The sequence below is a fragment of the Labeo rohita genome, chromosome 5 (genome assembly GCF_022985175.1).
Source record: "Labeo rohita strain BAU-BD-2019 chromosome 5, IGBB_LRoh.1.0, whole genome shotgun sequence".
Lineage (NCBI taxonomy): Eukaryota > Metazoa > Chordata > Actinopteri > Cypriniformes > Cyprinidae > Labeo > Labeo rohita.
The window spans coordinates 10,337,768-10,353,386 of record NC_066873.1 but is presented as its reverse complement, the minus strand read 5'-3'; the positions used below and the strand labels follow the sequence as shown (position 1 = coordinate 10,353,386).

General features: G+C 32.1%; 1 protein-coding gene across 1 annotated transcript in view; it reads right to left on the bottom strand.

Annotated features, from left to right (window-relative positions):
- Nucleotides 1-2,725: 2,725 nt before the first annotated feature.
- vps37d (VPS37D subunit of ESCRT-I) overlaps nt 2,726-15,619 on the bottom strand; it is a 51,570-nt gene continuing 38,676 nt past the window's right edge. Inside the window, exons 3-4 of the mRNA XM_051108815.1 lie at nt 13,566-13,648; nt 2,726-3,581 (exon numbers count right to left, since the gene is read on the bottom strand). Of these exons, the coding sequence (XP_050964772.1) occupies nt 3,102-3,581; nt 13,566-13,648 (563 nt within the window). The 3' untranslated portion in view covers nt 2,726-3,101. The remainder of the gene's footprint in view (nt 3,582-13,565; nt 13,649-15,619) is intronic.

The following is a 15,619-nucleotide window of genomic DNA, read 5'->3' as shown; positions in this document are numbered from 1 at the left end:
TGCACCTCTTACTGATCCCTGCAGGATGATAAAAGTAAAGGCACATAACACCACTCTCTCCCTCGTAATAATTCATAATGCAACATATTTTCCCATAGCTGCCCCAAACAATCCCTCCACTGAAAGTAAACGCAGAGCTTTCTAGCCTAGAAATAAAACCCTAACAAATAAACAGTGTTTGATGTCCACATGGGGTATTCCATAACAGGATTTCCATAAATAAGTAAATCCCTCACTCTTAGATATGATTTTCATTGGCGCTGGTTTAAGAGCGCACTTATTATAATGCATTTTGTGCTAATCCGAGTTTATTTGTAACTCTGTTCTACTGTAGCTTAAGAATAAAGGCGTAACTGCGGCTGTCTTTGAGAGCTCAGTCAAAGACAACAGCGTGTCCATACTTTGTGACTACAAAATCCACTGCAGTGGATGAAAAAAGTTGAAGTTTGGGCTTTGAAAGACTTCAGCTGCAGCTGTGTCAATAATAAATAAACCATCTGAACCGCTCTCATTGTAAAACGAGTCTCGCACAGACAAACACACATAATGAGTTCATCTAACCTACACTTGTAATCTTTTTTATTGTGTATGACTTGGACAGAAAATCCCTAATATAACAAAACTTATCTGATAGAAAAATAATAATAGGGTGAATCTCACAAAAATATGTCTGGGTCATACTTCACCCACAAATCAAAAGAAAAGAAATAATACACTTTATTTTCCATTAAGAAAATATCTTAGGGACACTAATATTTTAGCATTGTGACTTGAGCTGTTAGGAACACTAATAATTTACTAATGTTTTTGCATTGTGACATCAGCTGTAATTAATAATAACTATACTTATTCTCAATAATAATTGATTTTTAATGTTGAAACCTTATTTTAGAAACACTAATATTTTTGTATTGTGACTGTTTTATGCACAGTTTACCCACAACTCTCATTACTGTAAAGCACCTGGATAACTTTTTTTAGTTTTCATTCATTCATTCATTCATTCACTCACTCACTCACTCACTAACTCAGTATATTCTGAACAATAATTAATTTTTAAGAAAGAAAACATTCTTAGTTCAAGAAAACTAATATAATTAAGTAATTCACAAATGAATATAATTCACAATAATATTACTTTTTTTTTTACAATCAACAATTATGATAAACTTTTACAAAATTATTTTAATTTATTTTTGTAAAAAAATTAATTTCACAATACAGTTTTTCATGCAATAAAATTTGAATGTTATTTTTTCTTTTCTTTTCTTTTCTTTTCTTTTCTTTTCTTTTCTTTTCTTTTCTTTTTTCTTTTCTTTTCTTTTTTCTTTTCTTTTCTTTTTTCTTCTCTTTTCATTTCTTGAGGTGAAAAATGACCACTTCTTAAATTCTTTACATGTTCTTGACAGATTTTGTCAATAATAATTAATATTTTGTCAATAATAACAAAATAAAATACTAATAAAAATAAATAAAATACAAATAAAAATAAAATTACTTCTTCATTTCTGAATCTCAGGTAAATTTGTGTTTTAAGAAAGATTCTATTTTTAATTTTAGTTTAGTAAAGTAAATCACAATATTCTATATATTTTTACATTTCTAAGAATTAATATAATTCAAATAATATAACTTACATTTTTAAACAATTTTAATTTAATTTTGTGATATAAATAATGCCATAACACAATTTTTCATGCAATAGAATTTTAATAATTCTTTTTTTCTTTTCTTTTCTTTTCTTTTTTGACATTCAGGTAATTTTGTTTTGTTTTAAAAATGATTCTATTCTTATTTTTAAGAAATAAAACATTCTCAGTTTAAGAAAACTATTATATAATTAAGTAAAGTACAATAGTTTAATAAATTTTACATTCCTAAGAATGAATATAATATTACATTTTTAAGCATTTTTAATTATTTTAATAAAAATAAACAAAATTTTAATGGTTTCTTTTCTTTTTTTTCTTTTCTTTTGTTTTTCTTTTGATGTTGAGGTGAAAAATAACCAGGACATGTTCTTGGCAGAAAATATTAATAAACAACAATAAACTAGTAATAAAAATATAAAATAAAATAAAATAAAATAAAATAAAATAAAAAGAAATAATACAATAATTCAAAACAAGTAAAATCACTTTTCATTTTGAATCTCAGGTAAATTTGTGTTTTAAGACAGATTCTATTTTTAATTTTTAAGAAAGAAAACATTTTTAGTTCGAGAAAACTAATAAAATTAAGTAAATCACAATATTCTAAATTGTTTTACATTTCTAAGAATAATATAATTTAAAATAATATTTTTTAAACAATTTTAATTATTTTAATTTAATTTTGTCATAAAAAAGGCAATTTTCCATGCAATAAAATTAAAATTTCTTCTTCTCTTTTCTTTTCGAGATGAAAAATGACCAGGATATGTTCTCGACAGATTTTATCAATAATAATTAGTATTTTATCAACAATAATAAAATATTAATAAAACAACAATATGATAGTAATGAAAATATAAATAAAATTACTTACAAATATTTACACTCAAAACAAGTACAATAAATATAACATTTGCATTTTTGAATCTCAGATAAATTTGTTTTGTTTTAAGAGTGATTCTACACTACTATAAAAAAGGGAAAAAGAAAAAAACAAAACAAAAAAACCCACTTTTTTTTAGTGTAGCCAGTCAAATTAAGAGCAGGAAACAGAAAACGACACACCCAAGATATAGGTTTAAAATAAACATCATGATTAGATTTTATTGAACACCCATAAACATTACAAAAAGGTGCCATTTTACAAGTCCCTCAGCGGCCAAAAAGACCTTCCAGTCAAAAAGCAGTGTGTCAAGAAACAGGGCACTTCCCTCATACAAACAGCAGCTCGACTCCCGCCACGTCCCGACTAAACCCACACAAACACCAAACAGAACGAAGTTAAACGAACAAGCAACAATGACAAGCGACATTAACAAATACTTTATGGCTTTCCGCTCTCCTCCCTTTTTGGGTACATGAAGGTTTGATTTCATGGCAGCATCGTTATTATATATCGACTCGATGAAGGCTTCACGTGGTTTCACGCCGAACTCACGCCGCCGAGCGTTATCGACACGGAGGCTCGGGCTGATGGGGGCTGGGTCTGTACAGCTGCTGCAATCGGACCGGTCTCACCGGCCAGCCGGGTAACTGTCCTATTACTCTCAGGCCGACGGGCTGCCCGGGGCAGGAGTGACGGGCGCACGGCCCCGAAACCTGCGGCTGGCCTGAGCGTGAGTCCAGAGGAGGTAGGACCGAGGCGGAGGAAGAGGAAAGCGGCAGCAGGATGGCCGGGGTCAGACCGTATCGCAACTGGAAGACGCGAGGAGGGCCGTGAGCGCTGATGCCGTTGGGCCGGGAATCCTTCTGTTCCTCCTCCCTCTTTGGCTCCTCCTCCCGTTTCTTGGGTTTCCTGTCGGCTTTGTTGAGCTCCTGGAGCTTCTCGGCTTGAGCGCGGCGGATATGGTACGTCTTCCTGTGGCTTTGAAAAGAATCAAGGAATTCCTCCAGGGGCACGTGGCCCTCCATGAACCTCTCCAGCAACTCCTGTGAAGGTCAAATGACAAATAAACAGGTATTAGAGGACAGGAAGACAAGCCGGACTCATAACAAGTGTGACGCAGACGCAAACATCCTCTTCGTGACTCATCGTCTTCCAAGACAAATGTCTAAACCTAGCTGAATAAAACACAGTTGTTTCTACACCTAGTATGGTGTAGTTAAACACTGCTGGAGTTTTTGCTGAACCACTTAAATGTTTGTTTGTTGTTGTTGTTGTAATTTAGTTTTAAATATAACTTCTAAAAATATAAATAATCATACTAATTATTATTATTATTATTATTATTATTACTACTATTATTGTAATTTAGTTTTATTTATACATAATAATCATAATAATAATAATTATTATTATTTTATTATTGTTGTAATTCAGTTGTAGTTCTAAATTCTAAAAATATATATAATAACAATTATATAAAAATTATTATTAATGTTGTTGTTGTTGTTGTAAATTAGTTTTAATTCTAAATCAAACTAAATAAAATATAGTACTCTTGTAAATTACAACCACAAATAACAATAATAATAATTATAATGATAATAATAATAATAATAATAATTGTAATTTACTTTTATTTATAAATAGTAATAAAAATTATTTATTATTATTATTATTTTATTATTATTATTATTATTATCATTATTGTAATTTAGTTTTAATTTTGAAATGATAAAAACAAAGTATAAATAACAATAAAAACAACAATAGTCCTAATTATTATTATTATTATTATTATTATTATTATTATTATTATTATTGTTGTTGTTGTTGTTGTTGTTGTTATTGTGGTAATTTAGATTTAATTCTAAATTATAAAAAAGAAATAATAATAACTATAATAATAACAACAATTGTTAATAATATTAACTAATGTTGTTATTTAGTTTTAATTATGAATTATATAAAATAATAACAATAAACAACAACAACAATAATAATAATAATAATTATTATTATTATTGTTGTTGTTGTTGTTGTTGTTGTTATTTAGTTTTAATTCTAAATCATAAAAAAATAAAATATACACCATGGTAAATTACAAATAATAATAAATTACTGTCATTTAATTTTTATTCTTAAATAATAATAATAATAATAATAATAATAATAATTATTATTATTATTATTATTATTATTGTTGTTGTTGTTGTTGTAATTTAGTTTTAATTCTAAATGATAAAAATAGAAATACAAATAATTATTACAAAAATAATACCAACAATAATAATTGTTATTATTATTAATAATAATGAATAAATTATTAAAATAAAAATGATTATTATTTTTGTAATTTAGTTTTATTTATAAATAAAACTATAATAATACTATAATAATAATAATAATAATAATAATAATAATAATAATAATAATAATAATACCAATGATAATAATACATATTATTATTCATAAATATACTACTATTGTAAATTACAATAGAACTGCAAAAATGAACACTACATAATTATGAAAATACATACTTTTGTAGGTTTGATTTGATAATAGCACTATTTGTTATAACATTTTTTTTTATATATTTCGATTAAATGAATTGCCTCAAAACCTCTCTAAAAACCATTAAAACAGACCAACTAACTACTTTTGAGAGTTTAAGATGTTTTGGGGTTTTTTTTCCCAGGCAGGGAAATTAATGAATTTAGATGCTCCATGTTAGATTTACATACATGAAGTACATTTTTGGGTTAACTAAAATTGTTTTTTAAGATTGTGGGCTTTATTGGCCAAACATGATGTCTGCACAAATAATGACAGTATAAATTTACCATGACCCTGAAGTGTCTGTGGAGGCTCTACTGGAAGGGGCAGGTGTCTACAGTCTGTCTGTCTCAGTATGGGGGACTGAATAATTGATAAGTCCGGTCTGCACAAACCCACCCCCTAAATGTCCTCACAGACAGGACAATAAAGTCTTTTAGGATCCTGCCCCTGGCAAACTACACATCAGTGTGGGACAATAACACGCAGTGAGCAACTCCAATGCACTACTGTTATTGTTAAACTAAAACTGTTTCAACTGCCACAGTATATATGTATATAAAGTAAAACAAAAAAGCTAAATAGAAATATTCTAAAAATAATAAATGACAAACACAAACAACTTAAAACCTAAAACTTAAAATAAAACCAAAAAAGTTGAAATATTAAGAAATGCTCATATATAAATAAAAATAAACACTACTCTAATTACAGTAAATAAAACTGAAAAAGCTAAATAGAAATATTTTTAAATTACTAAACGACAAAAACAAAATTACTAAAACTTAAATTAAAATGAAAACTAAAAACACTGAAATAAAAAATTACAAATATTAATACATACTATAATCATATATTAGTAAAACACTGCTCTAATGACAATAAATAAAACAACAAATAAACATTAATCAATAGATTGCTAAAAATAAAAATCATACTCTGTAATGATATAAAATTATATAAAATATAAAATTATTAAAATGAAACTAAAAATATTAAAATGAGAGAAAATTAAACATTAATAAATACTATAACGATATATAAATAAAACTAAACCCTGTGACAAACAATAAATAAAAAGATACATAGATACAATTAAAACAATAAAAAATGATATTCAATAATTAAAGCTGATAAATAAAATATAAATAAAAGTTATTTATATAAATAAAATTTTAGATAAATAAAATTAAATAAAACAAAATAGAAATGTTATATGAAACTTAAACTTGAAAAAAAAACGGCCTTGTCAACCATCTGAAAGCTGTACAACTGAAATTACTAAAACTGAAAATTAATGAAATAATATAGAATATATTTGTATAAAATAACATGAAAATAACAAAAGCCAATAATAAATTGATTAGAACTTAAATTAGAATTCAGATGAAAACAAAACTTATAACAACAACAATAGCTAATTCATAATATTAATAAATACTATACATAAATAATAACACCAGTTGCTATAAATGGCATTGCTCAGTGGTGGTTTATTGGCCCAATTCAATAGAGTCCATCACTAAGCCTGTGATATTGTGGTCTGTAGATATAGCTTGGGTCTCTCTTTCAGTGTAAGTCTGTGGGATTTTTTCACTCGTTTAATCGTTTGGCAAAGATTGAGTCAAAAATATCACTGCACACCTTTCCAAACATGACAAACACTGCATGACAAGTTAGTACTAAGAGCCAGGGGTTTGCTCAAATCCCTCAAGCATGAACAACAGTAATAATGCATTACCTCAGTGGGGTTTCCCAGCGTAATCAACAGAAAAATTACTACCGCATGAACCCAAAGTTACACATATCCAAAAGTTATAAATTCTAAGACTTTATTTTAAACGACCATTCGTTTTAATAGATAAAGCAGGGCCCTCGAACTGTGTTTCATGTGGTCTCCTGCTGTTTATTAGCTCTTTATAATTCTCAATCAAGGCGTCATTAAATTTTTATAGTTTCATATGAGAACAGTCCGTGAACGGTTGCCGTCAGCCCTTTTCCAGACGCCGTTGCGCTAATAGAATATGCAAGTCCTGTGGGAATTCACGGTCTAATCGGGCTCAGAAACACACGTGTGGGACCGATGTTTAGTCTGGCACGCGTCCTGCTGAAGGCTGGCTCTCCGTACAGCTTACTTATGATGGAGTGAGATCATCAATCAGGCGACAGGGGCATAATGACAAAGTCACGGAGCTATCGATCGGGCCTGTGTGGGGTGGAAGACACAGGGCTTGTTTACAGCCTGAGGACGGATAAAGCTACGTAGATCAATCAGACCAAGCCGAACGGATGGGGCAGGGCGGCAGGGACAACAAGGGAAGACGTCTGAGGAGTATTTTTTCCTAACGACCCGTGTTGTGCTGAGCTGTTTTAAGCCTTTTGTTGAATAGGCTGTGATGTGAACACATCACGTAATGAATGATGTTCAGTTTGTGGATAAATCGTTCTTCTGAGTCAGATCTTTTTAATTAATTCATTCAAATGGTTTATAAATAAACAGTCAACTCACTGACTCATAAGTCCTATTCAGACAGTAATTGTTTCTCATGGGGACGTAAGCTATTTTCAACATTTACAGGGGTTAGTCTGCGATTTTATTGCTGTACGAATCCAGAATGTCAGTGTTTTTCTCCCACCACCCGTGTAAAAATTCACAGCCAAATTACTTACTGTTTTTTGACAAACACCAAGGTTGTGTCATTTAACTGCTGTCCATATCCAAATCTCTGAGTTTACAATAAGAAATTGACTTAAAATTCACTGTTTAAATCATTTTTGACCACTGACATACAATAAATGTTGCACTTCGCTATAATCTACATTCATACAGTCATGGCCAAAAATATTAGCACCCTTGCAATTCTGTTAGAATATGCAACCCTTCTCTCAGAAAATTTTTGCAGTTGCAAATGTTTTGGTACTCACATGTTTATTTATTTTGTTTGCATTGGAACAACACAGAAAAAACAGAGAAGAAAAGTCAAATCTAATACAATTCCACACAGAACCAAAAAAATGCACTGGACAAAATTATTGGCACCGTTAACTTAATATTTGGTAGCACCCCCTTTGAAAAAAATGTCTTGCTGTAACCATGAATGAGTTCTTACACCTCTCTACTGGAATTCTGGGCCACTCTTCTTTTGCAAATTGCTCCAGGTCATTCAGATTTGAAGGATGTCTTCTCCCAACTGCTGTTTTGAGATCTCTCCACAGGTGATCTATGGGATTCAAATCTGGACTCTCCAGCACTTTGTTTGTAACCATTTCTGAGTGCTTTGTGAAGTGTGCTTCGGGTCATTATCCTGCTGGAAGACCCATGACCTCTGGTGGAGACACAGCTTTCTGACACTGGCCACTATGTTGCACCCCAAAATTCTTTGGTAATCATCAGATTTCATGATTCCGTTCACACAGTCAAGGCATCCAGTGCCAGAAACAGCAAAGCGACCCCAAAACAGCTTTGAACCTCCACCATGTTTGACTGTAGTGACTGTGTTCTTTTTTGAAAGCCTCATTTCTTTTTCTGTAAACAGTGCCTTGATGTCCTTTACCAAAAGGCTCTACTTTTGTCTCATCTGTCCACAGTACGTTCTCCCAGAAGCATTGTGGTTTTGTCACATAAGTTTTGGCAAACTCCAGTCTTGCTTTTTTATGCCTCTGTGTCAGCAGTGGTGTCCTCCTGGGTCTCCTACCATAGCGTCCCTTTTCATTCAGATGACGACGGATAGTGCGAACTGACACTGTTGTACCCTGTGTCTGCAGATCAGCTTGTTTAAAAATATCTGGAAGTTAATCGGGGTTCTTTATTCACCGTTCGAACAATCTGATGTAATTTTCCATTAGTTTTGCTCTTCCGTCCACGTCCAGGGAGGTTAGCTACAGTGCCATGGGCTGTAAACCTCTTGATGATATTGCACACAGTGGACACAGGAACATTAAGATCTCTGGAGATGGACTTGTAGTCTTGAGATTGTCCATATTTTTCCAAATTTTTTTCTCTCAATTCCACAGAAAACTCTTTACAATTCTTTCTTTTCTCCACGCACAGTGTGACACACGACACAAAAGTTGAGTAACATTTTCTTTATTTTAACTGGTAAGTGTGATTACTATATTGCCCACAACTGTTACTTGCCACAGTTGTGTCTAAATACAAATTACAGGAGCATCACATCACAATTATTTCTTACAATTTTGACAAGGTGCCAATAATTTTGTCCAGTCCAATTTTGAGTTCTGTGTGAAATTTTATCAAGTTTGATTTTTCTTCTGTTTTTTATTTTGTGTTGTTGCAGTGCAAACAAAAACAATAAGCATGTGAATACCAAAACATTTGCAATTGAAATTTGCAAGGGTGCCGATATTTTTGGCCGTGAGTGTATTTATTTCTGGAATACTGTGTATTCACAAGAACAATATTTCGTAACTGCTCCATCACAGTGAGTGGGATCTTTATTATGGCAGCAATGCAATACATTTTAAAAATATGTATTTTATACACTTATATTGGTGCTGTCAAAATTAGCATGTTAACGCAGGTGAAAAATGTTAATATTTAATATGATTCTAAAAAATATTTACCGCAGTTAAGGCAGGGGCGGGCTAGGGTTCTGATTGGGGCGGGCTGCTTCTGTGTCTTTTTGTCTTTACAAGAAGTGTGTTTATTTAGTCGCAGAATTTCTTTACAACCACATCAAATGGGACTTTTCAGATGTGAACTCCACTTCAGCATGTGGCACTAATCAAACTAGCGCGGGAAAGGTAGAGGAGCTTCAGTAGAACAACTGTGGTCAGATGAGATTTTGTTAGGTCATATGTCAGCATAAACTGATTCGCCTGTCCTGTCAGCCGTAAAACTTTGCCCATAGCATGCACATGCTTCAATTGCACACACAAATGTGGTGGCTGTAGTAGAAAGGCAGCTGAAACTACGAGCATGCATGTCAGATCCACGTTCAGCAGCGGCACCTCTTAAAGTAATAGCAGCCAAATAATACTTCTTGCTAAAGGGCACAGGTAAATACTGGGCTTATGTGAGGATTGTTTAAAGTTCACTTAAATTATGAATTATTTTTTAATGTCTAACAAATTGAAAAACATTTTTTTACAGCAGACAATCATGTGATTGGCCACATAAGCAGTGCGTTACGGGGTTCGTTGAATCACAGAACATGCTTCTCTGTGAATAAATTATCTCACATGAGTTTTATCACTGAGGTGCCATGTAAATGTATTTTTAATGACCACATGAGAAACAATTACTGTCCGACTAGGGCTATAGACCTGCAAATTATTATTACTATTATTATTATTATTATTTATTTATTATTTATTTTTATTTTTATTTTTTTTTTATGAGACAAATGAAATTACAATAAACAACCTGAGTAATAAAACTTAACATCCCAAGAAATGTCATAAAGCAATGTGTGCCTGTCTTGGGTCAGCAGGATTTTTTTTTTATAGGACTTTTACATTGTTACCAAAGACTTCTATTTCAAATAAATGTTGTTCTTTTGAGCTTTCTATAAGTTTTCACAGAAATATTAAGCAGCACTGTTTTCAATTTTGATAATAATTTTGATAATCATCTGTTTTCACATTAATAATAATAAGAAATGTTTCTTGAGCACCAAATCAGCATAATAAGATTTCTGAAAGGCTAGAGTAATGATGCTGAAAATTCAGTTTTGCAATCATAGGAATACATAATAAAACAGAAAACAGTTATTTTAAATTGTAATAATATTTTACATTATTACTTTTTACTGTATTGTTGATCAATTAAATGCAGACTTGGTGAACGTAAGAGACTTGACCTCAAACTTGAACGTTAGTGTAATAAATAATTTTCTTAAAAGGGTCATGACATGTGAAATCAAATTTGCCTTGATCTTTTGGCATATAAGAGGTCTTGTACCATTAAAAAAATCCAGCAAGTTTCATAGCTTAAAATGTCCTCCTCATTATGAACAACACATTTATTTAATTAAAAATGGCTTGTTGGTCATCCGGGCAAAAACAGTTGCATAAACACTGTCTCCAGAGCAAGTCATTGACAAATAGTCATCTTCTCATCATAGGTCCCGCCCACTGGCGTTTAGTCGCTTAACAGCTGATACGCTGAATGCGAGTGTCGTGTCGCATCAAAAGCAAATAGAAATTGCAATTACACTGCATTATATTGTATACACTACAGTATACAGATGCGCGTTTGCTTTCTGACACAGTCCACACGCTTGAGTCTGTTGTCAATTGGACAAATGACGTGAAAGAACGTTCGCATTTGCGCATTTGGTTTAAACAGCTTGTTTGTGTCTTTGTACAGATATCAGAAGGATCCCAGTGTAAGGAACAAGTGGTTATTTTTAATGGCATCCCGGATCATGTCTGAGGATTGTTTGGAGGATTTTGTTTTGTAAATGTGGCACAATGTTATGGAGAGTTAATCTGTTGACAGATGAAGCGGTACTAGATCTGACTGCAGCTGCACCACAAACCGTAAGTAAATTATTTCATAATGCTTTGTCTGGACATGACCATTTTATTTTGATCATGTTGTCAAAACAATCACTTGCAATAGCTAGGGGGTGTTGATCCTGTTTCCTACGCAATGACGAAGCCTTACAGTCGTTTTAGACACTGAGGTTGAAAATGATCATTTTTCCACATATTGAAACACACTTTTCATTAGAAATGATTTGTGGAAAGATTTCACATCACTAGTAATAAATGTTAACAAGAAACATGAGACATTGGATAAGAAACAGGGATGCCAGGCTAAAATGTAATTATATCCATATAAAGAGATGGAACCATTTTCGTGCTTCTGAGACAATGAGGGCTGAAATTACAACATTTGTATAGTCTATTACTGCATAACTTGTCCTGCACCTGTGCTACAAATGCGAATGACACCTCAAATCAAACAGTTTGTTAGGTGCTTTTATTTTAAGTAATCAGACTCTTTTTTTGCCTGGTGGGCAAAAATATGTCATAGATCTATTAAAGGAGGGACCCGAGTCAGATCTAGAGACCTGAATATTATGGAGAATTGAGGGATGTTTTTTTTTTTTTGGTGTGGTCTTTTCTTTCTGTAAAATCTTTACTGATTTTTAGTAAACATAATAACTTTTATATCGTTAGTATTTCAAGATGAACAACATTTAAAAAGTGCTAAAATGTGACCCTGGATAGAAATGATACATCTGAAAACTAAATTTGGTTTGTTAGGATAGATGCAACTATTTGAAAATCTGTAATCTGAGGGTGCAAAAAAATCGAAACATTGAAAAAATAAGCTACAAAGTTGTCCAAATGACCTTCTTAGCAATGCATATTACAAATCAAAAAATAAGTATTGATATATTTATGGAAAGAAATGTACAAAATATCTTCATGAAACATGATCTTTACATAATATCCTAATGATTTTTGGCATAAAAGAAAAATCAATCATTTTGACCCATACAGTGTACTTCTGGCTATTGCTACAAATATACCCGTGCAACTTATGACTGGTTTCGTGGTCCAGGGTCACAAATGTATCAAACATTATGTATCAGGCTTTTGTGGATTGTTTATTTGAACATCTCTCAATCATATATGTTCTCCCCAACCACAATTAACACTTTAGCATACAACTAAGCATTTAAATATAATTTTACTAAGACATAGAGAGAAATATAGAGCGACAACAGGTATTTATATGGAATCTTTACAAAATCTCAATCTACATGTGAAAGCTATTAGTATTTCATGATACTTCATGGCCATATCAGCAGCTGTGCCAAAGTACATATTTTTGCTCAGGTTGGGTCCCTGAAAAAAACGTCTTTTTTCTATTTCAGCTCCATATTTTTTGAGGTTCAAAACTGTTCCCTTTAAAAAAGTTAGGCTGGGTTATACACTTATATCTTCAGTAACTGAAAAGACACCTGAACACTGTGTGCAGTGAAATGTTCTTAATGAAATAATGAAGTTTCTTGTTTTCCATTCTGGGACAAACCACAGTGCTTGAGACATGACATCAGTTGCGATGTGTTTGCCTCATCTCTTATTTATGACACACGGGCTGTCAATGCTTAAATCATTGATTAGATGACAGATCCATCTTTGTAAGTAGTGCAGAGGTTAGTGGATTTTCCCCCCCTAATGTCACCCTCGATTTCAGAACTGGGTCAAGCGGTTCAATGTAAACAAGGTTTGTGTCATGTAGAGTAAAGAGACTTTCTGCACTTTTGTCAGGCTTTCATTCTCCTTTGTTCTGGTTCAGTTGGCAGGGCATGTTCATTTAACGGTGTGTCTGAACAAACAACATCCTGACAGTACTGCTATAAAAAAAACATGTCAAAATTTTAGCCACATTATTGTTGTCTTTTTGTTACAGGGTGTGTAGGGACTGAGAAGAAAAGACACACACAAAGTGTTTCTGGATGTATAAAGGAAGCAAAGGATTTTGAAATCACCTCAGACTGTTCTTCGGCACGTGCCACCTCCTCCTGGAGCAGATTGTGGGCAGTCTGAGGGCTGTGCTTCTCCGTGAAGGCCTCTGGAAAACCACAAACATTTAATTTCAGTCAGTTTCAATTCTCAACATGACACCGGCTCACAATCGCATTAAACATCACTATGAGAGATGGGAGTGAAAAATCATTTCTACAGATATTACTTTGACTCTGCAGCACCTCAGTTGCCCTGCTGCTGAATCCATACCCCCACAGAAAGAATAATACAATAAAAAACCATTGAGTGAGTGAATGATTTTTTTTTTTTTTTTTTTTTTTTGGGGGGGGGGGTCTGTTTTCAGTTAATTGGTAGAACAGATTTAAAAAATGGCTCAATCACTCAAAAAGTTGAGTGGTTCACAATTACTAAGGTTACAGTTTTCCAAAACAAGCCAAAAAGTGATGTATATTGTGTATATTTTACCTTATAATGACTCTCAATAATGAACTAAAGATCTGTTCACAGCAACATGAAGATTTCGTCATATTTTCGCATGTGATTTGTCAGGGTGAATGAAAATGCAATTTGCAGAGCTCACCTTTTCATAAAAAATGTGAATGTTCTTAGCAACGAGGTGAATGTTTTTGTGAGAGTTTGTTGTGTTTGGAAGTATGTGATGGCCAGATTTTCTCTGTAACAATTTATTAAGTCAGCGAGTGTGTGATGCCAAGTGTTTTAAAATCAGTTCATTTAAAAAGTTGTCTAGTGTGTTCCAGACTTGTGGATGTGTGAATGTTCATGTCACACATCCATATATGGAAATAAAAACATTAGAATTATTTTATTGTCAAAGACAATAGATAAAATGGCATATTTAATGTATGTACCATGAAAAGTGCCATACAAATACACTCCCGTTCAAAAGTTTGGGATCAGTAAGACTTGTAATATGTTTTAAAGAAGTGCTCATCAAGGTTGCATTTATGTAATCAAAAATACAGAAGAAAACCCTGCAATATTGCAAAATGTTATTACAATATAAAATAATGGTTTCTATTTGAATATACTTTAAAATATAATTTATTCCTATCATGCAAAGCTGAATTTTCATCAGCCATTACTCCAGTCTTCAGTGTCACATGATCTTTCAGAAATCATTTTAATATGCTGATTTATTTTTAGAATTATCAATGTTGGAAACAGTTGTGCTGCCAAATATATTTCTGGAAGCTGTGATACTTTTTTCAGGATTATTACTATTAATGTTTATTAAAATAGAAAAACATTATTTTACATCATCATAATATTTCACCTTTTTTTCTGTATTTTTCATCAAATAAATGCAGTCTTAACAAGCATAGGAATTTTCTTTAAAAAACATTTTTTAAAAATCTTACTGATTCCAAACTTTTTTTAAATGTGAATTGAAATGTGAATGTAAAAATTGAAATTCAAAGAGAGATAAAATACTACAGATCTGACTAACTATATACAAAACATAAATCGTTGCATCATATTAATATAATATCCTATCACTAAAGCCTTGTTGACACTAAGGACAATAACTATAATAAAGCAATAAGCCCCAAGAAGCCATGGTTTACAGTGAATTAATAACAGCTAAGGGGTGCTACTATAAATTCACTGTAAACCACGGCTACACGGGGCTTATTGCTTTCATAAAACGGTTATTTTATGGTTATTTCAGATAGATATTAATAAAAACATTATTCTTCTGCCAAACAGTGTAGTTCCTTAGTAACAGTTGTGGTTGCAACAAAGTGGTTGCTAGGCAGCACATAAACATAAACAAATGTGTATGTTTGTAGAGTAATTTACAACAGCTTTGAACGCAGCTCAACCAATCAGAATCAAGGACCGGAACTATCTGTTTTATAAACTCAAATTAATCATTGTAATTATATGAGAATAGTAAAATTTCAGACCACAACTATAACGATAACAACAAAGGAATCATTTTCAGAACTGTTCTTTAAGCCCATGAATGATAAAAACACTGATAGCCAATCAGAATCCACCTTACTCTAAAGGGGACATCAGATGCCCCCAGATG